At 45.5% G+C, this 24,468-nt stretch overlaps 1 protein-coding gene across 5 annotated transcripts in view; it reads left to right on the top strand.

Moving 5' to 3' along the window:
* PDE5A (phosphodiesterase 5A) overlaps nt 1-24,468 on the top strand; it is a 274,469-nt gene that overhangs the window by 162,805 nt on the left and 87,196 nt on the right. For 3 of the 5 annotated variants that reach the window (XM_063920239.1, XM_063920241.1, XM_063920236.1), the window contains exons 9-11: nt 5,492-5,576; nt 8,788-8,963; nt 13,445-13,504. In XM_063920239.1, coding sequence (XP_063776309.1) covers nt 5,492-5,576; nt 8,788-8,963; nt 13,445-13,504 — 321 coding nt within the window. The remainder of the gene's footprint in view (nt 1-5,491; nt 5,577-8,787; nt 8,964-13,444; nt 13,505-24,468) is intronic. The other 2 variants (XM_063920240.1, XM_063920238.1) reach the window with 1 other exon arrangement.

Here is a 24,468-nt window from a genome sequence, read left to right as displayed (position 1 = left end):
ACCTCATACTGCACAGTAAGTAGCCATTACACCATTTGGTAAATTGCTCAGATATCGCAGTCCCCATACCAGGCTGTGGTGGTTGGATGCTTTGTGAAATTAAGGGGAACACAGAAGAAGTCATGCAGTGATTTCTCTGCGGTACCCATGTTTGTGAATAGCCTGAAGCAATGATTACACCTTTCCCAGATGAAAATATCTATAAAAGGGGTTGTTATTATTGCTGCTTGATACATAGATCCCTGACTTTACAATGAATTTACTGTCTTGCCTCACAGTTATACTTGTGCACACAATAATAGTTATTACTTCTTCCCCAGGGAAAATACTTTTATAAACAATGAATCCCTTGCAGATCATCCCTGTCTTAAATCCAAGCGGCCATACAAATTAAACATTGACGGTCCTATTTAGTTGTGTATAATTGTATCAACATACAACCATTTTCCATGCTGCTAATATTAAAACATTTGGTCTGGCTGGGAGCATCCGTTTCAGTGAGTTATGCAAGCTGAACAAATATTTGCAACTCCCAGACACTCTACCCAAGACCGGATGGAAAGTTCCTTTGTCATGTTAGCAGTGACTGTCTGCTAGGTCTCAAGAGCCACCATTTATTTTACAAGCATAACACACTATGGATATGTACAGTGTTTTGCAGGGCAACATTGCACAGATCTGCACCACTCTCTTCTTTACATGTATATTAACGCATTTTGAACAAACCACATATATCGTTCAAGAATCTTTGTACCTGCTTTCTCACATGGACGGACTCTGTGCTCAGTAAGACGGAATAAAAATGTCTCTATGATCTAGTGTGTTCAGAAGAGTGTTATGCAGGAGTTCTCAAAGGGGATATCCAGTTTATGACCCCTAATCTTGTTGTTATTAGCCTAGACTATGGGGGATATGTGTTTGACATTTTCCAAACATAGGGCCTGATTCAGGTTGGATCGCAATACGCGATCCAACAGCAAAATCTGCTAAGAGGACGCAAGGGCCCATGCACAGGGCCCATCCTGCGCATGCGCCCACATTTTCTCCACTGTCAGGCGGGGACGGCAGCGCTCCGTTTCCAGGGTGGAGATGGAACGTTGCAGGGGCAGCGACTGAGAAAAAGGGGCGTGGTGACGCAAACGGGGGGCGTGATCAGGGTGGCTGTGTGATGTCACACACAGCCGCTGTGATCACTAAAATAGTGGCGGGTCTCCTGGGGGAGCAGCCGGCAGGAGGCTACCTCATTTTTCGTGATCACGCTGAATTTGCGGTCGCACCGCAATTTCGCCATGGTCAAGGGGTGGGGCAGCTGTTAGCATGCTGGGAGGCCTTGCCCTGCGATGGGGGCCCCCAGCATGCGATCCAAAGCATTGCAAATTCTGCTACTTAGTAGAATTTTCAATCCTTACTGAATCAGGTCCATAGCCTGGAACATGTTTGGTACTTTATCTCTCTCCACGTGATCTCTCTTGGGGCTTTGATAAATATTCCCCTATGAGTGCTACGGCTGGTAGTTACTTTCATTTTATTTTTGGGGGGTGATGGTGGGAGTCTATATTTATTCTTACATCTCCTGTAAGCACCAAGCTGATAATCATGTTTGAGAAAATGCCTTTATTGTCCTTGCCTAGTGTTGAAACATTTCTTCCCTCCCCCAATTTGTGTCTGCAAGAGTAGTAATTGTAAGATGTTTCTTAAACTGGGCATACACTGGAAGATAATCTGCTAGATCTGAGTGGTTGGAATGAAAATCTGGTAATGGATGAGAGCAAATTACAATCGACCATTTGTCCCAAACACTGGAAAATGTACAAAGGACCCAATTCAGAGCTGATTGATGCTGTGCGTTTTCTTACAGCGGGCGATCAACTAATAACTGTGCATGCGTATGCACCACAATGCGCACGTGCGTTGGCAAACAACAACAGACTTCCCCGGTCAGCGACAGGCTGGTGCAAAAATTCTAATCGCACAGCCATTTGCATGCTGATTGACGGGCGGAAGCCGTTTGTGGTTGGTAACTGACTGTTTTCTGGGAGTGTCAGGAAAAACGTAGGCATTCCCAAGCGTTTTCAGGGACGGTGTGTGACGTCAGCTCCGTCCCCGATCAGCCTGTTCTAATCGCAATGTAGGAGTAAGTCCTGGGCTGCTCACAGACTGCACACACTGGTAAAAACCGTCCACTGGTGAGTGAGGTACGAATGGATTTGCAGCTGTCCGCTGACTGAGGGATTTTTAGCTGCTCGGTGTACACATGTGATTCCACATTTGCACAGTAAATATACACTTCCCTTGGGCGGCGACTATCTGATCGCAGGACTACAATTTTAGCAGCCTATGAACGACACTTTTTGTCCATTTTCCAGTGTTTAGGAGCTATTGGTTGATTGTCGTTTGCTCTCATCCATTACTAGATTTTCATTCTAACCACTCAGATCTAGCAGATTATCTTCAATATAATTGTATAGTGTATGCCCAGCTTTTCTCTTTACAGGTACTCATACTTACACACTTTTTGTGCCCATGCACTGTATGGATTGGAAATGTTTATTTTACACAAGAAAAATTATCTTGCTTCCAAGAGCCAAATTCCTTTACACCCGAACTGCCACAAGCTGATTTCTGCCCACACTTCCATTACACTGCCATCAGAAATCAGCTAGTGTGAGGCATCGCACAAAGCATACTAAGTATAAAACTTCATGAGGCCCATTCTGCAAAAAGTCAGTCACTATGTCAGGATGTATTGTGTGAATATATGCTGCTTGCAGGCAGAGCCGTCTTAACAGCAGTGTAGGCCCCTGGGCACAGAAATGCACTGGGGCCCCTCTACCCACCCATCAGCGGTAGGGGTGGGGGGTGCTATCAGCGGCAGCTTTGATGTTCTGCGGGCGGTAGGGGGTGTTCTATCTTCTGCTCAGCATGTAGGACCTGGAGCAGTAATTTCTGCTAATTACTCCTTTACTGCACAGATGAGGCGGGAAGGAGAACACTAAACTGTAGAAGGGGACATTGTGCTGAATGAAGGGGCCCTGATACATGACTTCCAGCGTGGTAGGGGGTGTATAATACACAGGGGAGGGGTAGATAGTGGGCTTAATATTCATCATTTTCCGGGGGTTAGGGCAGCTTGCTTTACTGCAGATATCTCCAGTTCCTAGAAATAGATTTCTTAGCTTTAGTGTGATAAAAAAACAAAAACTAGAGATTCCCACCTTTCAGGAGGTACTCGGGACTTGGGGATCAGACTTCAGGAGCCAGAGCAATCCACCAACAAAAATATAAAACTGCATATTAGACGTGTGGAGCTGGAGCAGGGACCAGCTGCTTGAAGGCTGATATCTCTGGTTCTGGGCATAGTAGAGACAAGCTGCCAGTATCCACTGAAAGGGGAGAGCCACAGCTTTTGGAGTGTACCCTCAGAAATACTCTAAGTTAGACAGAACCCGAGATATCTGGCTGGGAAAAACAATTAACAGGCTTGGATGGGGACCACTGCTTTGAAGTCGGATATCTCCAGTTCCCCAGGGCCGATTTTCAAAAATCTGGTACCCCTGGAAAGAGGGGACCCTCAGCTATCAGCTTAGGGCCCTTTTACTCCTGGGGCCCTTGGACAAGAGCCCATTGAGCCCATATGAAAAGACAGCCCTGCTTGCAGGGCCACCGAAGCACTGATAGAGCCCCATTACTGGAGGGAACATTACCAAGTCCCATTATAAATGCTGGCTCCTTAAAGAAATAGAGGAAGCTATGGACTGAGGACTTAGTACCCCTTCCGCTCCAACTCTTGGCATGGCTGGCCCCTGAATAGGCTCCTATCCAGAAGTGCACAAGTTATTCAGCAGATGGCAAAGATTTGGCCCAGACAGAAATCGTGTTCTTAATTATTCAGCAAGTCCTGTAAATTGTTTTCTGTCAGTTGTTCTTTTTTTACATTGAATGTTGTTTCTTACTGAGGTTGCCTAACTGTACTTGTGTTTAATATGGATATCTGGTTTTTACCTGACTGCGCTCAACCCCTACAATTCATTTGTATTATTTGTCCAGAAACCCAGACACACAATCAGAATCGTATTATTTGTCTGAGAATACAAATGCTTAACAAAAAATAATTAAGAAACACCACTATGGACCTTTTCAAAAAACAGAACTTCATTCGCATTGCCATGTTTTCATACTTTCCCTGTTTCTGAAACTCACAAATGGGACAGATTGCAGGAACGTGTGATCTGCCCCCTGCAATACTGACAACCTCAACCACCAATCAAATTAGTGGAACAAAGGAGGAACTGGTGCTGGTCCCGCCCGCAAGCTATTTTAACACCCACCACTATCAGAACACTGCAAAGACTCCCAGAGGAAGACCGATCCGGTTGAAACGCGTTGGAGGAGACGACTAAGAGACATCAAACCAGTGGAGGACAGGAGAGTGCTGTGAGACCCTCGGACCTACGGCGCAGACATCGGTAAGCAGTACAGACGGACGGGCAGCAGGAGGACCACACAGGTGAGTACTCCGTTGTGGGGAGGTGCAACACTGCCACAGGCTCTGTTCAGATCCTGCGGCTGAGCTCCCCCCCACGCGAACACGACCAACCCAGCGAGCGGCGCAGGCACACGGGGAGATCCCTAACAGGACGAACCGGAGAGCGGGCGCGCGAGCTGAGGGACGAGTCTGTCCGGAGCCGCCAGGAGGTTCCCGCTGCCCCCCGCACCTGTACATCTTACAAGTACGGCCGCAACGATAGTGCACGAACACCTGACTTCCACACGCAGAGGTACGGGACGCCGTCCTCTGCAACTATATGAATCTAATTACTAAAGACAGATTTTTAAAGCCCATACAGTCCGGTCAGGACTAGAGACATTTCCACTGGAAAATCTACATTAGACTTTTAAAGCAACACCGCCAGATTCAATCATTATATATATTTTTTCCAGCCCATTGGCCTTTGTGACAGAACACACACGCCAAGAACCTAAAGGATTTAATCACCAATTTGAGTGATTAGAGGACTGAGTTAAACAGGTGCTCCCCGTGGAGCACACATTGTGATTACCACCTTTTTCATGTTCCACAATTTCATCTGCACTGTTTCATTATATTGAGTGTCATATTTGATACATGTGAAAGTAAAACACACCTTTATATAAGTATCCATTTGCATCATTTAACGAGTACTCAAATTGTAGGGGATGAGCGCAGTGAGGTAAAAACCAGATATCCATATTGAACCAAAGGGCAAGGACACCCTTTTGACTAGCAGCACATCCCATACAGTAAAACCACCCCAGTGCGCAGATTACCTCCCTTCTTGTTAAATTGTACTTGTGTTTAGTTTGACACTGTAGGAGACATTAGTGAGGTTATTCTATATTGTTTTAGATGATTACATTATAAACGGATTTATCACTTTGCATTGCCAGAAGAGCCTTGTGTGTGTGCTGAGTGTGATAGAACTGTAACCTGTAACATGACTTTTCTTGGCAGAATGAAAATGAGGACAGTAACACGAAGCACATCCAGAGCCTGCTCTGCACGCCGATTAAGAATGGAAAGAAGAATAAAGTGATAGGTACTTGTCTTATGTCTTCATAGTTGGAAATTAGATTACTATTAAGGGACATCGGGGATCATTCCGAGTTGTTCGCTCGCTAGCAGTTTTTAGCAGCCGTGCAAACGCTATGCCGCCGCCCACTGGGAGTGTATTTTAGCTTAGCAGAAGTGCGAACGGTTGGATCGCAGAGCGGCTACAAAAAATATTGGTGTAGTTTCAGAGTAGCTCAAAACCTACTCAGCGTTTGCGATCACTTCAGACTATTCAGTTCCGGATTTGACGTCACAAACCCGCCAAGCGTTCGCCCAGCCACACCTGCGTTTTTCCAGGCACGCCTGCGTTTTTCCCCACACTCCCTGAAAACGGTCAGTTGCCACACAGAAACGCCCACTTCATGTCAATCACTCTGCGGCAAGCAGTGCGACTGAAATGCATCGCTAGACCTTGTGCAAAACTACATCGTTCGTTGTGCCCGTACGTCGAGCGTGCGCATTGCGCCGCATACACATGCGCAGAACTGCCGTTTTTTAGCCTGATCGCTGCGCTGCGAACAAATGCAGCCAGCGATCAACTCGGAATGACCCCCATCATCACTGCTATTACACCTGATGGGACATGCGCCTAAACCAAAATGAGACTTTCTCATTATAGTTTAATAAAATGGCTGCATATAGGCATTATGGGGCTTAATATGAACCAATCCAAACATAAATAAAACAAACTGAGGGGAGTTATCAAAGGGACAATACATTAAATGACAAAATAAATTGCATATTACACATTTCATTACTAGAAATCTTAATGTTTGCTAATATTCAGGGTATTTTTCTTTATCTAATCGTCATCAGTGAAATTGGGAACATTGGAATAGATGGTATTCAATTAATTTGTACACTTACTGGGAAAATTGGCTAAAGGGCATGTTTGATGAGAGTTTGAAGCTGATACCCGTTGCCACTGGCTTTGACCTCCAAACTGCAGTTTGGCGAGTGACTGTAAAACTGTCATCGAAAAACGCCAGTTACCAGAAATACCACCATAAATCTGGCACAAAACCACTGAAGTACATATTATGGATCCCAATTAATATTTATTAATTTATGTTATTATTATTATTATTATTATTATTATTATTATGGCATCACAATTTCCCCAGTGCTGTATCAGAAAATACAATTAACAAAAAACCTAACATAATGTTAACTAAAAGTATACGTAACTGTGGTACATTAAAGTGTAAAAAAAATAAACTATATATGGCGCAGCAAAAGCATGGGAAGGGTGGCTCTGTATCTGGGCGGCAAGTGTAGGTGAGTCAGGGGGAGGGGAAGACAGGATACAAAGAGAACTGGAAGCAAGCATAGTGCTAAGAATTAACCATACAGAAAGGCCCAGTCCATGAGAGGAGGAGTGAACAGTTGTAGGGTAAACTTGGGAGAAACGTAGGACAGTGGAGGAGACATTGAGGGCTTCCGCATGTCATCTCTCCCCGGCTCCTCCAGTCTCTTCCTCATGAGTGACACAGACTTCATGAGTACCAACGAGGATGCAATGCTGGCAGGATGACGATTGCGGGCAAAGGGTAGATAGAAAGAACTGCCCTGCGTCTGCTTGCAGAGCCAGTGGAAGTGGCCCCCAAAGTAAGTAAATCATTTTGCAACATCTCTGTCAGTGCAGACCCGGGAGGGAGTCCCAGTCTGTCCCAGCTAAAGCAGGCTGTGTTTCAGTTCTCACTCTCACAAATGCAGCAGCAGCACACACAGTGTGTGACCGAGGCTGCAAATGAACAGACATGCTGCTTCCCCACTCAGACCCCAATCACATTTGTAAAGGTAAAGGTGGCCCCCAGGGGCCACTGAGAAATGATGTAACCGCAGACATCAGGTCTACCCTTCCTCCAGAGTGCACACTTTAACACCCCCACCCCGCTTCCCTTTCCGCCGACCTCATAATGCCGACCAGCCAAATTCTGGGGGAAACACTGTTGTTTTTCACCAACAGCCTCTCCCCAATCACCTGCTGCTTCTCCCCAGTCGTCCACTGCCTCTCCCTGGTCACCCTTTGCCATCCGATTTTACCCTCTGCCTTCCCTTGTCACCCTATGCCTCACCCCATCACTCACTATCTCCTTGTCACTCTCTGCCACCCACAGCCTTCCTCTTGTCTCCCACGGCCTCTTCCTTTCACCCTCTACCTCTCCCAGCCACCTCTACTTGTCACTTCCTGTCTTTCCGTCACCCAAAGCCTCTCTCGCTGTCACCCATAGCCTCTCTCGTCACCCACAGCCTCTCACTTTCACCCTCTGCCTTCCACTGTCACCTATCTGCCTCTTCCGCTCAGCCACTGACACCCGGTCACCGTCTGCCTCCCCCTCTCACCCTCTGCCTCTCCCTGTCACCCACTAACTTTCCAGTCACCCACCGCCTCTACTTGTCTGCCTCTCCTCTGCCTCCCACTGCTTCTCCCTGTCACCTCCTACATCTCTGTAACCCACTGACTCTCCAGTCACCACCTGCCACCCTCTGCCTCTCTCCATCACCTATTGTCTCCTTAGTCAACCATCTACATCTCCTTGTTACCCTCTATCACTCCCAGACACCTCTACCTGTCACCCACTGACTCCACAGTCACCATGTACCTCTCCATCACCCACGGCCCCCATGCTGTCACCCACAGCCTCCGCCGCTGTCACCCACAGTCTCTGCTACTGTCACCCACTGCTTCTACCCAGGCTGCTTCTCCCTGTAGGGCAGAGGGCGGGGTCATATTTTTGCACCTGGCCCACCACTCGCAAGTCCCACCAGTGGTTGGTGGGATTGTGAAAAATTGTGGTCTTACCCAAGTAAAAACTGCCAGAAAAATAACTAAAATATTGGTTTTGACAAACCACCCTTTAAAAAATGTCCCTCCTTATGTCTTGTATGTTATGACAAAGTATTGACAGAATGTCACTACCTGACTTCCTGCATGTCATGTGACTAGCAGGTGCTGGCCTCACCAAGGCTTCCACCAGTGGCTGTGACTAAGCATTTCCTGATCCTTTCACAGATGCCACCCCTGCATACAGCATTTATCGACATATTTTAGAGGGCAAATTAACTAATAAATGTTAATTCACATTATAGACTTGCCAAAAGAACTGTAGTAGAATTTATTTTTTATTTTAGATTTGCAAAGCAGCATTCTTGGATGTTCAGTATTAATGTCTCCAGTTATATATTTATCATAGGGGTTTGCCAACTTGTAAACAAGATGGATGAAAACTCTGGCAAACTCAAGGCCTTCAACAGAAACGATGAGCAATTTCTTGAAGCCTTTGCAATTTTCTGTGGCTTGGGGATCCAGAACACCCAGATGTATGAAGTTGTGGAGAGAGCAATGGCCAAACAGATGGTGACATTAGAGGTGAGTCCACAATAAGAGGATTGTTTCTTGGCAGCTCACTGCAATTCTAACATCTTGTTCAAGCATTAAATAATTATTGTCAAACACTGGCTTTCAGATACCCTCCTTAAGGATTTACACTTCTCCTGCTCTGTTCAGGAGAAAGTTGGCAGTTAGTAAATATTCCAAGACACCCATCTGTTGTTTGCCTCAAAAACAATTTTATTGAGCTCCTGATATTCAAAGAAAGTATTTTTTAATGAGAACATTCGGAGCCACTGCAGAGAGATGTTTACTGAGTAGGGGACAGACCATAGTGGATTACACAGGGTAAGTAACAGCAGCCAGGGGCCGGAGCATATGACAGTAGTAGTATCTGTCCAGGATAAACCTGGGCAATACAGTAAAAATGAAACTTGTTGTCAGTATATAAATTATAAGAAATGTAGTATTCTGTTCCCAAAAATGTGATGTCATTAGTAATAATATAATAATTTGCAATATAATACACAGGTTCTCAAACTCGGTTCTCATGACCCCAAACAGCTCATGTTTTCCAGGTCACTTAGCAGGTAATGATTAGCACAGGTGTAATCATTACTGGCTGACACATTTTAAAATAACCACAAGTGTAGCTAAATATTTTACCATTGATTGTGTTAGGAGACCTAGAAAATATGTACCGTGTGGGGTCCTGAGGACCGAGTTAGAGAACATATGATAAAATATATTAATATTATACTGTATTGTATTATTTTTTATTGTCTGTACTTTTGCCGTTTTAATAGACCTTTCCCACTTTCCTGCTTTGATAGGCTTTTCCCAGTTGAGGATATTTGCACCTCTGTAAACAAGCTTTAATATCAGACAGGTTTATGCACATTTGCAGAAATAAAACAGTCTGTGAGTTGGTGTACATGCAGAGCCGGATTAAGCCTTGGAAGTGCCCGGGGCACTTAAGACAGGGTGGCCGAAGTGGAAGGAAGGGGGGTGTATATGAGATGGTGCATGCATGCCAACATGACCCTTTCCAGGAGGGACAAAATGCTCTGCTCCTGGACTTCCCTCTTAATATGAATGGTGTCACCTGTGTTGAACTATTTAATTGATAAGGAAGGTTTTTCAACACAGGTGATTGCAATTATAACTCCAGAAGGAAGTCCAGTGGTCATGTTGGGAGGTATGGTTTGTGTATATTAAATTTAAATCAATGCCAATGGTGTATATTAGATTTAAGCTAATAGTTTATAGCTCCACCTAATTGAAAGACAACTGTGTTTAAAAAAAATTCTTGTAGAGGAACAAAGACAACTTGAACAACCTGAAAATACACATAGAAAAATAAAATCTATAATTTATCATGTCACATGGAAGAATAGTAGCAGCCACTGTACTACTTACACCCTGGGACAGGACTCAGGAGGTCTCACTCTAAACTAGGGGTGGGCAACAGGCGGCCCGCGGGCCGGATGCGGCCCGCGGACCGATCGTACCTGGCCCTCTGTGCCCCATTAAAGTGCAATGACAAGCGGCCCGACAGGCCGCTTGTCATTGCACTGCTCTCAGACGAGGCGCCGCTGAGGAAATCCCGGTCACGTCACAGGGTCAGCTGACCGGGATTTCCTCTGTTACCAACGTGCTGGGCGTCACGGGGGGCGGGCACTGCAGTAAGCAGGAGCGAGGAGAAGAAGCAGCGGCCAGCGAGCGGGAGCAAGAGAGGCCACATCAGCAGTGACTCCAGGCGGCATCATCGGACAGCGGGGATCGTCTGCCACTGTGACGAACAGGTAAACCCCCTGTCCTGCCAGACCCTGGATCACTGCTTAAGCTGCCATATAGGTTTAGGGGTGGGGAGGCAGCTGAGCTAAAAACTACAATATGGGTTTAGGGGAGGGAGGGGATAGGGGGGTAGGGACTGTCTGCCGTAATGTGTAAAAAAGGGTGATGCTGTCTGCCGTAATGTGTAAAAAGGGGGACGATGTCTGCCGTAATGTGTAAAAACGGAGGCACTGTCTGCTGTGATGTGTAAAAAGGGAGACAATGTCTGCCGTAATGTGTAAAAACGGGGGCACTGTCTGCTGTAATGTGTAAAAAGGGGGACGATGTCTGCCGTAATGTGTAAAAAGGGGACGCAGTCTGCCGTAATGTGTAAAAAGTGGACGCAGTCTGCCGTAATGTGTAAAAAGGGGGACAATGTCTGCCGTAATGTGTAAAAAGGGGACGCAGTCTGCCGTAATGTGTAAAAAGTGGACGCAGTCTGCCGTAATGTGTAAAAAGGGGGACAATGTCTGCCGTAATGTGTAAAAATGGGGGCACTGTCTGCTGTAATGTGTAAAAAGGGGGACGATGTCTGCCGTAATGTGTAAAAAGGGGACGCAGTCTGCCGTAATGTGTAAAAAGTGGACGCAGTCTGCTGTAATGTGTAAAAAGGGGGACAATGTCTGCCGTAATGTGTAAAAAGGGGACGCAGTCTGCCGTAATGTGTAAAAAGTGGACGCAGTCTGCCGTAATGTGTAAAAAGGGGGACAATGTCTGCCGTAATGTGTAAAAACGGGGGCACTGTCTGCTGTAATGTGTAAAAACGGGGACGATGTCTGCCGTAATGTGTAAAAAGGGGGACAATGTCTGCCGTAATGTGTAAAAACGGGGGCACTGTCTGCTGTAATGTGTAAAAAGGGGGACGATGTCTGCCGTAATGTGTAAAAAGGGGGACAATGGGCGCTGTCTACTGTAATGTGTAAAAAGGGGACAATGTCTGCCGTAATGTGTAAAAACGGGGGCGCTGTCTGCTGTAATGTGTAAAAAGGAGGACGATGTCTGCCGTAATGTGTAAAAAGGGGACGCTATCTGCCGTAATGTGTAAAAAGGGGACTCTTTTTGAGTATTTTGTGTGTGGCCCTCGAATATTCGCTGGAAGTGTTAAGCGGCCTTCCAGCTGAAATAATTGCCCACCCCTGCTCTAAACCATCATTAGATAACAGGTTACACAGGACTCAGACACCCAGGCAAGGAGAAGCTAGGAGCCCTCTCTCGCTTACAGCTCTCTCTCCATCCTCCTATCTCTCCTCTGGTTGGAAAGCAAGCTCCATAGGTAGGTCATGAAACCTGATACTCCTGTGTCTCAGCCTACACTGCATTCTGGATGCCTGGTTCTGCTGCTGCATAAGAGGAAAAGTTATGGAGGTTAGTGTCCTTTGGTATGGGGGTGGCATGACAAAGGTGGGCCCGGGGTAAAGTATACCCTGCTCTACCCTCCACCCCCCTTAATCTGGCTATGTATACTTGTATGATTAAATTACCTAGAATCCTCACAGTACATTCAAGTCATTATTTACCTGCACACTGCTGGACTGTATTTTCAGGAATAGGGATAGTTTTTTCACATAAGTAGATGAATCAGTAATAATAATAATAATAATAATAATAATAATAGTCTAATAAAGTTCTCAATGTTCCAGATGAATAATTTTCATTTGTCTTTTTCTTTTCTTTTTATATAAAATTTTATCTTGCTGCAAATAATTTTTCAATCTAAAATACCTATGATGGCCGATTGTTATACTGTAGTGATCAAGGCACATGATGGTATTTTGTACAATATATTAATAATTCTAATGTAATAATTTAAACCAATTTTCAATACTATCTTAATGATGGTGATCTTGACTGTTCAAAATATGCTGTATAGATTTGGTGTGCTATATTTGTACAATTAGAGCATCTGAAGTTGGGTGTGTTCTGCAATATTGGGAAAATGATTCAAAACAATGCAATGCGTTAATCAAACACTAAGCAGATATGGAAAACATAATGTACTTATCAAACAGCCTTCGAGAACCATGCAGTCCGTGCAGTAATTCTGCAATTCAGAGGCGATCGCTGCTACAACACTCTGAAGCCCTTTACACACTGCGCATGTGCAGCCAGTGAGATGCGAATTGCCTCTGCCTGATTGACAGGCAGAGGCGGTCTCTGGGCGGGAGAGGGCGGTCGCTGGGTGGGAGAGGGCGTGTCAACGTCGTTGGTGGGGTGCGGTCCGGACAACGCAGGCGTGTCCGGACCGTGGCGGGGGTGGGCCACGGCGGCTGTGTGACGTCACACGCAGCCGCTGCGACCCAGAACGCAGCGGAATGCCACCGTGCGATGCTTTCGCACCCGTGCTGGGGGTGGGGGCAGGGCCTGACATTCAGGGCGGACTAGCCCTGTGCTGGGCGTCTTCCCACATGTCAGAGAAACTGATCATAGATGTGCTAAATTTAGCACATCTACCATCAGCTCTGAATCACCCCCTTTGCTCTCTTTTAAGCATTCAGGTGGTTTTGCAAAACGGTCTGACGATTTTGTTGTTACTGATCAATTTATCATCCTACAATTATGGAGCAATTCTCATTTTAGTTTTCTTATTTCAACAAGCATAATTAAAAATGCATTTATTTTTACCAAATGCTTGCTGTCTGTTCATTTCAAAACTTTTATAGTATTCTTTTTTTCCCCTATGGCAGATCCTTTCATATCATGCATCCGCTGCTGAAGAGGAAACAATGGAGCTGCAGGTAACAGCGGTAAAAGCAATTTTATTTCTCTTACAATTACTACTGTAATGACAAATTATAACCATCATGCCTTCTAATGACAGATCGCAATGCTGTTTTGAGCCTTTGCCTATCTTTTAAGAAAAATGTTCCATAAAAAGTGTAGCGAAAATAATAATACTATGGTTGTCTTTTATGGAGCGTAGTTCACTGGGATTCCTTGTTTTTCCGGGTATTGTACCTGCTTTTGGATTTATATAGCAAGATGGCCTATAAATAATGTCTTTGTTTTAGGAACCATGTCAAAGCCAAACTGCAGTATACATGAAACTAATGCCCTTATTTATCAAGGTGTCTCCCGTGAAGTGTTATTTTTCGTTATCACTCACCGTGGTACAGTATTTTGAATTTGAGCTCATTTATTTAAGATGAGCCCATACCACGGTGAGCGATATTGATATGTGCCTTGTCAGCGCTGCTTATTACCTCCCAGCAGCGCTGACATATGAAGATTAGTGCTGCCGCGGCTAGGTCTTCGCGCATGCGCCGCCCTCAGCCAGTCGCTGCACATGCGTTGTATTTACTTCCGGACGTCAGCTGACAGGAATACACAAAATCCCTCACTGAACGTTGCTATGGAGATTAGGAAAGAGCGGGGCATTGTGGGAGCTGAGAGGGAAGTCTCCACGGAGACACAGAACAGAGCGCCGTCAGCACTATTTAACAGAAGAACAAAGCCAGCGCTGTGAACGCTACCACATACCAAAAAACTGTTGAGAAATAAGGAATAGACGGAGGGAATATAACCGAATGAAATAAAATAGCATACACGAAAAATAGTGCGGAGGGGGGGTTTAATAAATAACAAATGCCCCTAATTAACACCAACATGGAGGGTTAGGTTACAGGAGGGGAGGTTAGAGTTAGGCACTAGGGGGAGTGTAGGGTTAGGTATACTTTCCATGGGTACCCTTGCACAATGAACCGGACGTCATCATGATGTGACTTCCGGGCCTGAAAGACACAGCTGGAGCCACTGGGCAAGATAATTAACAGCTAAACCACCAAAGACGTTTTGTTGACATGATGACTGTCAACATAGTCAGTGTCAACAGGCTGCACATCGACATAACAAACGTGTCGACATTCTCAATGTATTTATCAATCACAGTAAGTGTTCGGCAAGACTCTCTTCTGCCTGCGCTATGGGGTGCGCATCCTGCCCAGACTCCTTATCCTCTGTGTCATCAGAATCCCCTCCTCATCTACCTCATTCTCCTCCAGGTGCTGGTCCTGGGCAGAGCCCTCCCCTTAGTTTTGAATACCATGTTGCTTGCTGGCTCCTGTCCAACCATATCACAAAGAAGTGACCAGAGAGAGAACCCTCTGTTGCTGGAGAGAAAAACATCAAGTATACTCCATTTTACCTCTGCTTCACATTAAGTTGGGCCTAATCAAGAATTTTGTGAAAGCTTTGGATAAAGAAGGCCTGGCTTTCAGTTATCTGAAGGATAAATTTCCGAAGCAGAGCTAAAAGAAGACATATTTTTGGCTTCCAAGTAAGGAAACTGCTTTACAGATGCTTGGTCCTCCTACATGGCTGTTGTGCATAGATTCTTAGGGAACAGAAATGAGGCCAACTATGTGTCCATTGTGAATTAACTATTGTGCGACCAGGTTCCTTGTCAACCTGGTAGTGTAATGCCCCATACATACGGGGCAACTTGTGCCTGTGTACTAAGCGATCTAGTTAGCACAGATCGCTCAGCATACATCGCTAAACACCTCTATATACACAGTGATGTGTGCTGAGCGATCTGTTTTCTTTATGCATGCTAGGTGATCTGACTAGATTTATACTGCATGCCTGAATGATCTGAGCCAGCGATAGAGACGCGCAGGGCCGCGCTTGGCTATCTCTATGGGGCATGCACATGGAGCGATTTGTGCTTAATTTCCAAGCGATCTAGTCAGATCGCTTAGAAAATAGGCAAAAATCACACCGTTTGTACCCCCATAAGTGATGAACAGGGCGAACGTTTTCACATTGCCGTAACTAGACTTTTTGGCGCCCTGTGCCAGACAGAGAATTGGCATCCCCCATTTTTTTCAATAGGGACAGAAAGCGCATGCCTCGTAGGGAAGGGTTATGACAAAGCATTGCAATTGAGCAGATCTATGTAGCTTTCAGCCACACATCCCATACCTTCCAGTCACACACTACAAAGATCTGCTCAGCCGCAATGCTGATCATTTTTTCACAAGGTAAGCTTCAAATAGTTAGAATTCTCTAGCTTAGAATTCTCTACCGTTCTATGCAAGGGCAGATACTGTAGCTCAATGAGTATATTGTCTGACTGCAGTGCCACAGGCAATGGGTTCGAATTCCAGGTATGTCAGCATCTTGAAATGTAATAAAGGACAGTGTGACTGAATAACAAAGAAATCTCAAGTTGAGTTCATGAATGCTGTATAGTTATTAGTGACAGAATGGGTCAGGGTAGGAGACAGGGGCGGTCAGGAGATGCTGGGCTTCAAAAAGGGGAGGAAGCTGCAAGTGAAAGTAATGAAAACACATAATTGACAAGAGCCGCCAACAGCGCCCCCTACCCTGCGGCGCTATGTGCGGTGCCCCCTCCGCACACACCTAGTTACGGCCCTGCGTTTTCACAGAGATATTCTGACAATGGAGCATTGCTACCAAGGACGCTGGGACCCTGCAATGATGAGGGACTACTGCTGGTTTCTTTTTAGAGAAATGGAAAGCGTCAACATCCTACAGTATTTCCCTAAAGCAAAGTGACTTTATATTTTCTCCTTTATTAACAATTATTTTACGGCTAATTTTGATTAAGGGTTAGTCAGAGATGAAGGCAGATCGCTGCATACGCAGCCATATGCGTCCACACAACGGCCGGTGCGCAGACCACCTGGATGCGGCCGCTGGGAACGACTGCGCGGCTGCGTCCAGGTCTGAATTGGGCCCTAAGAGTTTCTAAAGTTTAGTTTTTGCAGTTTTTAAGCGTTTCTGTAGTTTTCTTAGTATTTTATAAAGGAATATGATGAGAATATTTCAGTACAGGTTGAGTATCCCATATCCAAATATTCCGGAATAAGGAATATTCCGAAATACAGAATTTTTTGAGTGAGAGTGAGATAGTGAAACCTTTGTTTTTTGATGGCTCAATGTACATAAACTTTGTTGAATACACAAAGTTATTAAAAAGGTGTATATGAAACATAAATGAATTGTGTGAATGTAGACATACTTTGTTTAATGCACAAAGTTATTAAAAATATTTGCTAAAATTACCTTCAGGCTGTGTGTATAAGGTGTATATAAAACATAAATGCATTCTGTGCTTAGACTTGTGTCCCATCGCCATGATATCTCATTATGGTATGCAATTATTCCAAAATACGTAAAAATCCGATATCCAAAATACTTCTGGTCCCAAGCATTTTGGATAAGGGATACTCAACCTGTACAGGTTGAATATCCCATATCCAAATATCCGAAATACGGAATATTCCGAAATACGGACTTTTTTGAGCGAGAGTGAGATAGTGAAACTTTTGTTTTTTGATGGCTCAATGTACACAAACCTTGTTTAATACACAAAGTTATTAAAAATATTGTATTAAATGACCTTCAGGCTGTCTGTATAAGGTGTATAAGAAACATAAATGAATTGTGTGAATGTACACACACTTTGTTTAATGCACAAAGTTATAAAAAATATTGGCTAAAATGACATTCAGGTTGTGTGTATAAGGTGTATATGAAACATAAATACATTCTGTGCTTAGACTTGGGTCCCATCACCATGATATCTCATTATGGTATGCAATTATTCCAAAATACGGAAAAATCCCATATCCAAAATACCTCTGGTCCCAAGCATTTTGGATAAGGGATACTCAACCTGTATTAGAATTGATTGAAATTTTCACCTGTCTTACATGGTTTTTTTTTTCTATTTCTCATACGTCCTAGAGGATGCTGGGGTCCACTTCATGACCATGGGGCATAGACGGGATCCGCAGGAGACATGGGCACTCTAAATACTTTTCATTGGGTGTGAACTGGCTCCTCCCTCGATGCCCCTCCTCCAGACCTCAGTTGTAGAAATGTGCCCAGGTCGACTGGATGCACTCTGAGGAGCTCTACTGAGTTTCTCTGAAAAGACTTATGTTAGGTTTTTTATTTTCAGGGAGATCTGCTGGCATCAGACTACCTGCTTCGTGGGACTGAGGGGGCAGAAGTAGGAACCAACTTCCTAAAGAGTTTCATGGCTCTGCTTCTGGCTGACAGGACACCATTAGCTCCTGAAGGGAACTGTACGCTAGCCGTGCCTAGATGCTCACTCCCACAGCACGCCGTCACCCCCCTCACAGAGCCAGAAGTCAGAAGACAGGTGAGTGTTAGAAGACAGATCTTCAATCAAGAAAGTGACGGCTAAAGGTACCGCGCGGCTGGCGGGAGCGCAGCGCGCCATGTTGCCCACACATACACAGGCACTGCAGGGCGCGGGGGGGGGCGGCGCCCTGGGCAGCATGAAACCTATGGAAACTGGCATAAATAAGGGGCATAAGTTGCTGAGGCACAGTCCTACCCCCGTCAGTATAAAAAATTACCTCATAAAAGCTGAGGAAAAACACACCATTGAAGAGTGGAGCTTCCTCCTCAGTCAGCCAGCACACTGCTCAGCACCATTTTCTCTTTCTCCTCGGGCTGCAGAGACAACGCTCCTCCTCCTCCACTACTGACAGGGGGGGCCACAGTGAATTTGGTGCTATATAATTGTGGGATTGACATTATAAAAGCGCTGAATGTCAGTGGGCATTTTGTGTTCACAGACATTGTGTTACTGGCGCTGGGTTGTGAACTGGCAAATCCCATCTGTGTCCCTCTGACAGATTTTACTATGGGTCTGTCCCCTATAAATCCCGGAGTGTCTGTGGTGTAGTTCTGCATGTGTGTGACATGTCTGTGGCAGGGAACTCTGTGGAGACATGTTAGGGACACAGAGGTTTAATATGACACCAAGAGCCTGACTGGGTGAAAGGTTACATGATAGTGTGAATCACTACTGAATCTCATACAGAAAACTGAATATAATCTGTTGAAGATGTGATTTTTAATAGTTCTGCTTTTCATCCACAGGGACCTTTCTGAGTCACATACAAATTTGCACAAGTAGTACAAACTAATACCGACACGGACTCTGATTCCTGTGTCGACACTAGTGATTCCAGGGGAATAGGTCCTAAGTTAGCAAAAAAAGCATTCAAAATATGTTTTAGCTATAAAGGAGGTGTTAGAAGTTACGAAGCCCCCTCTTTTACCACAAGGAGAGGGTTTACTTTAGTAAAGAAGTAATGTAATTTTCCCTCCACCTCAGGTCTGATTTAACCTGAAAAGAAATTTCAGATTCCCAAAAGGAATTCAGGCAGCTTACCTTTTTCCAAAAAAGGTGGGAGTCACCCCGCATTTTAGACAGGGCCCTGTCATAAAAGAGAAAAGGTGTTTCTCCCTGCGCCTGGAATGGCTTCACTTAAGGAGCCGACAGACCGCAAGTGAGTGAGGTGATTTATTGATGTGGCCAATGGGACACTACTCAGGCCTACCATTGTCTGTGAGTGGGTGAGTAGTGCTATTGAAAAGTGGTCAGAAAACTTGTCATTAGACATTGACACAATAGATGGAGACGAGATACTCCTAACGTTAGGTCATATCAAAGACGCTGCTGCGTACGTACTAGAATCCATGAAATATATTGGTGTCTTGGGATCAAGAACCGCTGCCATAGCAGTATCGGCTCGGAGGGCGTTGTGGATTCGCCAGTGGAATGCTGATGTAGATTCCAATATAAAATATGGAGGCTCTCCCGTATAAAGGTGAGGCCTTGTTTGGTGATGGGCTGGATGCGTTAGTCCCGGCGGCTACCGCAGGTAAGTCGACATTCTTGCCTTATGCTCCTACACCGGCGAAAAAGACACATCACTCTCACATACATTCCTTTCGGCCCAACAAATACAAAAAGGCCAAAGGTCTCCCCTTTTTTTGCAGGTAGGGGAAGGGGAAAAGGAAAGAAATCTGCAGCGTCTCCCGGATCACAGGAGCAGAAGTCCACCCCTGCTTCTGCTAAATCTGCAGCATAACGCTGGGGCTCCCTTGCGGGAGTCCGCTCGGGTGGGAGCACGTCTGAAACTTTTCAGCCAAATCTGGATTCAATCTGGCCTGGACCAATGGGTCTTACAAATAATGTCCCATGGGTACAAACTAGAGTTTCAAGACGTCCCCCCATGCCGATTTTTCAAATCGACCTTGCCAGCTTCTCTTCCGGGAAGAGAGGCAGTAACAACAGCAATTCAAAAATTATGTCAGGATCAGGTCATTGTCCTGGTACCCTTGGCACAGTAAGGAGAAGGTTTTTTTTATTCAAGCCTCTTCGTAGTTCCGAAGCCGGACGGCTCAGTCAGACCGATTTTAAACCTGAAAAATCTGAATCGCTACCTGAATAGGTTCAAGTTCAAGATGGAATCCCTGAGGGTAGTGATATCCAGTCTGGAAGAGGGGGACTTCATGGTGTCAGTAGACATAAAAGATGCTTACTTGCATGTTCGCATTTATCCTCCTCACCAAGCTTATCTGAGATTCGCAGTACAGGATTGCCATTACCAGTTTCAGACGTTGCCGTTCGGACTCTCCACGGCACCGAGGGTATTCACCAAAGTGATGGCAGAGATGATGGTCCTCCTTCGTTAAAAAGGAGTCAATATAATTCCTTATCTGGACGATCTCCTGATAAAAGCGAGATCTAGGGAACAGTTGGTGCAGAACATCGCACTCTCCCTGTCAATACTCCAACAACACGGTTGGATCATGAATTTTCCAAAGTCGCAGTTGGAACCGACGACAAGATTGTCCTTTTTAGGGATGATTCTAGACACAGAAGTACAGAGAGTATTTCTTCCAGTGGAAAAGGCTCTGGAAATCCAGAAAATGGTCAAACAAATATTAAAACCAACAAGCGTGTCGATCCATCAATGCATTCGGTTGTTGGGGAAAATGGTAGCGGCCTACGAGGCCATACAGTTTGGCCGATTTCATGCCAGAGTATTCCAGTGGGACCTGTTGGACAAGTGGTCCGGATGCCACCTACACATACACTGGAAAATAATCCTGTCCCCCAAAGCCAGGATTTCGCTCCTGTGGTGGCTACACAGTTCTCACCTACTAGAGGGACGCAGGTTTGGGATTCACGACTGGGTCCTAATAACCACGGATGCAAGTCTCCGAGGCTGGAGAGCTGTCACACAGAGGGGAAAGCTTCCAAGGAAAATGGTCAAGTCAGGAAGCCTGCATTCACATAAACGTTCTGGAATTGAGAGCCATTTACAACGGCCTTCTACAAGCGGTACATCTTCTTCAAGATCCCGTGCAGATCCAGTCGGACAATGTAACAGCAGTCGCGTACATAAACAGGCAAGGCGGAACGAAAAGCAGAGCGGCAATGGCAGAGGTGACAAGGATTCTCCTCCGGGCAGAAAGACATGTTAGAGCTCTGTCAGCTATTTTCATTCCGGGAGTGGACAACTGGGAAGCAGACTTCCTCAGCAGACACGATCTCCATCCAGGAGAGTGGGGCCTCCACCAAGAAGTCTTCGCAGAGGTGACGAGTCTTTGGGGAGTTCTTTGGGGAGTTCCTCAAGTAGACATGATGGCATCTCGTCTAAACAAGAAGCTTCCGAGATATTGTTCCAGGTCGAGAGACCCTCAAGCAATAGCAATAGCAGTGGATACACTGGTGACCCAGTGGGTGTTTCGGTATATGTTTTCCCTCCACTTCCACTGATTCCAAAAGTTCTCAAAATAATAATAAGAACAAGAGTTTGAGCAATCTTCATTGCACCAGACTGGCCAAGGAGGGCTTGGTATCCAGATCTTCAGGAGTTGCTCATAGAAGATCCTCGGCCTCCTCGAGAGGACCTACTACAGCAGGGACAGTGTGTGTATCAAGACTTACCGCGGCTACGTTTGACGGCATAGCTGTTGAGCGTCGGATCCTAGCCCGAAAGGGTATTCCCAAGGAAGTCATCCCCACTCTTATTCAGGCCAGGAAAGTAGTAACGTCTAAACATTACATGTAGCTTTTACAGCTTTTTTATTCGTGTGTATCCAATAAATGTGACATGAAAGAAAATCTAATTTTTCCACTGAATTCACCATCCCTAAATTAGTCGAAAAAACACATACTCATATGCCAGATGCAGAGAATTTTTTTTACGTTTGTTGAGTAGTGTAATTAGTGGTCGGTCGCAACAATACGCTGTACTATTATCTTGGCATTCCGCCTACAGCAGATCTGCCAGATAATTGTATAGTATATGCCTAGCATTACATTTGGTACTTCAACTTTTTTTTGAAACATAGTTATTTTATCGGAGAGAAGCTTATACAGTATACTCCTATTCAGATGGTAATTTTTCTGGATTTTCCAGATACTGTAAACTTCATGCAGTTTTTTCTGGTACTTCTGTCCAGTGTTGAAGAAATTGTGGGCAAATTGGTTCCTTTCTTCATGCCTAGTACAACAGTCCCAAGCTTTACCCATCTTATGGACAGAATTCAGAAATATAATCGCTATTTCTAGTTTTGTCATCCTGCCAGGCCGTAAACCCGTTTTGCTTCTCTTCCTGCACTTAGATGTTCTGAAACACTCACATAGATCCTTTAAGCCAGTGGTTCCCAAACTTTTGTGAGTCACGGCACCCTGGAGTGTCAGATATTTTTTTCACGGCACCCCTAGGCCACAAGTTTCTTATTGAAAATATTAGAAAAAAAATATTAGATTAAGTAAATTATGTTTATATGTCACCCTTCGGGTCAGTTATGTGGTGAGGGACAAGATTTGCTTCTGTTTGTCCACATATTTTATAATTGGCAGCCACCAGCACTGGTTTTGCCTATTAAATTGTGCCTATTAAATTGACAATAAATAGTTTGAATTGGTCCTTGACCACCAACCTGAGGCACCCCTGCAAGTGTCCCGTGGCACCCCAGGGTGCCACGGCACACAGTTTGGGAACCACTGCTTTAAGCACATTGGCTTTTTTTCTATAAAAAAAAAAGTACTGGTACTACTCACATAACGTTACATGATGATACAAGACTTAGGGGTATATTCAATATGTGTCGGAGGGATCAGTACTAAATGCTGCCGGCCGGAATCCCGGCGGTCGAAATACCGACACCGGAATCCCGACCACACAATCCCGACAGGGGTGGCGAGCGGAACGCAGCCCCTTGCGGGCTCGCTTCGCTCGCCACGCTGCGGGCACGGTGCCTCGCTACGCTTGGCACACTATTATATTCTCCCTCTATGGGTGTCGTGGACACCCACGGAGGGAGAATATGTCGGGATTGTGGCGGTCGGGATTCCGGAGTCGGTATTTCGACCGCCGGGATTCCGGCCAGCGGCATCTTGACCGCATCCCGTGTCGGATACATTCCGACATGCATTTGTTGGAATGGATCAGAAAAGGTCTATTCAATGGACGGCAAAATCCGACTGTCAGATTTGAGCCAAATCCTACTGTCGGATTTGGCCGTACCTGGGGTCCTGTCCTGCCGCTTCTGTCAGCGGCTGCCGGGTGCGCTGACTGCTGTGGTGGAGGTAGCAGACGGCGGCGGCTGGCGTGGGGAGGTTATGGCTGTGGGTGGTAGGGGGAGCTGCTAGTGTCTGCGGCGGTGATGTCTGCCGGGGGAGCTGGACGGCGGCGGGGGAGCTGCCAGCGTCTGCGGGGGGAGCTGGGCGGCGGCGGGTGCCAGCGTCTCCTCCTGCCAAGCGGGTGATCTGTGCCGGAGCGAGCGACATGGATGCAGCTCCTCCTTCACCTCCATGCTGGCGATCCCAGCCGGGGATGGCCGCATGGATTATCCAGAGGCCTAGTGTCACAGCAGCAGGTCAGTGTCCAGGCTGGGGCAGCAAGGTAAGAGACAGACGGCGGCGGGCAGAGCTGCCAGCGTCTGCAGTGGTGATGTCTGCGGGGGTGAGGTATTGCAGGGAGAGAGGTGCCTGGCCGGGGATGGCCAGACAACTTAACTTTCATCCCCGTAGCCCACCGCACCGCTCCCCGTCTTCTTACCTCAATCCAATTTGTTTTCAAGTTGGATTGAGTTTGTCGGAAAGGGGGCCAAAACCTGACCAATTTATCCCCATTTCCGACAGAAGCACGCGGATTGGCGGCTATTCCGCCAATCCACGTGGTTTCCAACAAGTTGGGAATTCCCGACTTGTCGGGAAATAAAATGCACATTTTGAATAGGTCGGAACCCCTTCCAACCAAAATCTGTTGGAAGCTGCCGTCTTTCCGACAAGACGACAGCTTCCGACAGCTATTGAATACACCCCTTATAGTAGCTAACATACTCTGGTTAAATTTCCAGGTGCTTATTTCAGTAATTTCTGAAATGACTCCATCTAACAGACAAATGGCTTGATCTTTTTGTCACTGGAAGGTCCCAATATCGTAAATACTAGCTACATTTGCATGTAGCCCACAAATTCTAGGCAGCTTTATTTTACTTAGCAATATGCCCCACGCTTTGAGGACCTACTACCTAGAAATTATTTAAATGGTGTGAAAACTTCCAGCAACAAACTCATTTATGCTAAAATATAATATTTTTAGCTCGTGGTTTCTCCCCACATATTTCCCATTAGGGAATTTGACCACATAAAAAGTCTACTCATCAATCATAGGTTAGTCTAATTCCATCATCATAGGCTGTAGGCATTTACATATTATGTGGTTATTATTATAGTGTGCATTTGTACTGCATCCACAGTATATATTTTTTCCCATTTAAGACTCAATTGAAAATCTTAATTTACATAACTAAATACCCTTTCTAATATTCCTTGCTAATAATAATAATCTATAATCTATTGATGTATTCTAGGGGAAAGCATACTGTGTACTTG

This window comes from Pseudophryne corroboree, chromosome 1 (assembly GCF_028390025.1).
Source record: "Pseudophryne corroboree isolate aPseCor3 chromosome 1, aPseCor3.hap2, whole genome shotgun sequence".
Classification (NCBI taxonomy): domain Eukaryota; kingdom Metazoa; phylum Chordata; class Amphibia; order Anura; family Myobatrachidae; genus Pseudophryne; species Pseudophryne corroboree.
This window is presented reverse-complemented; position numbering and strand designations above follow the sequence as displayed.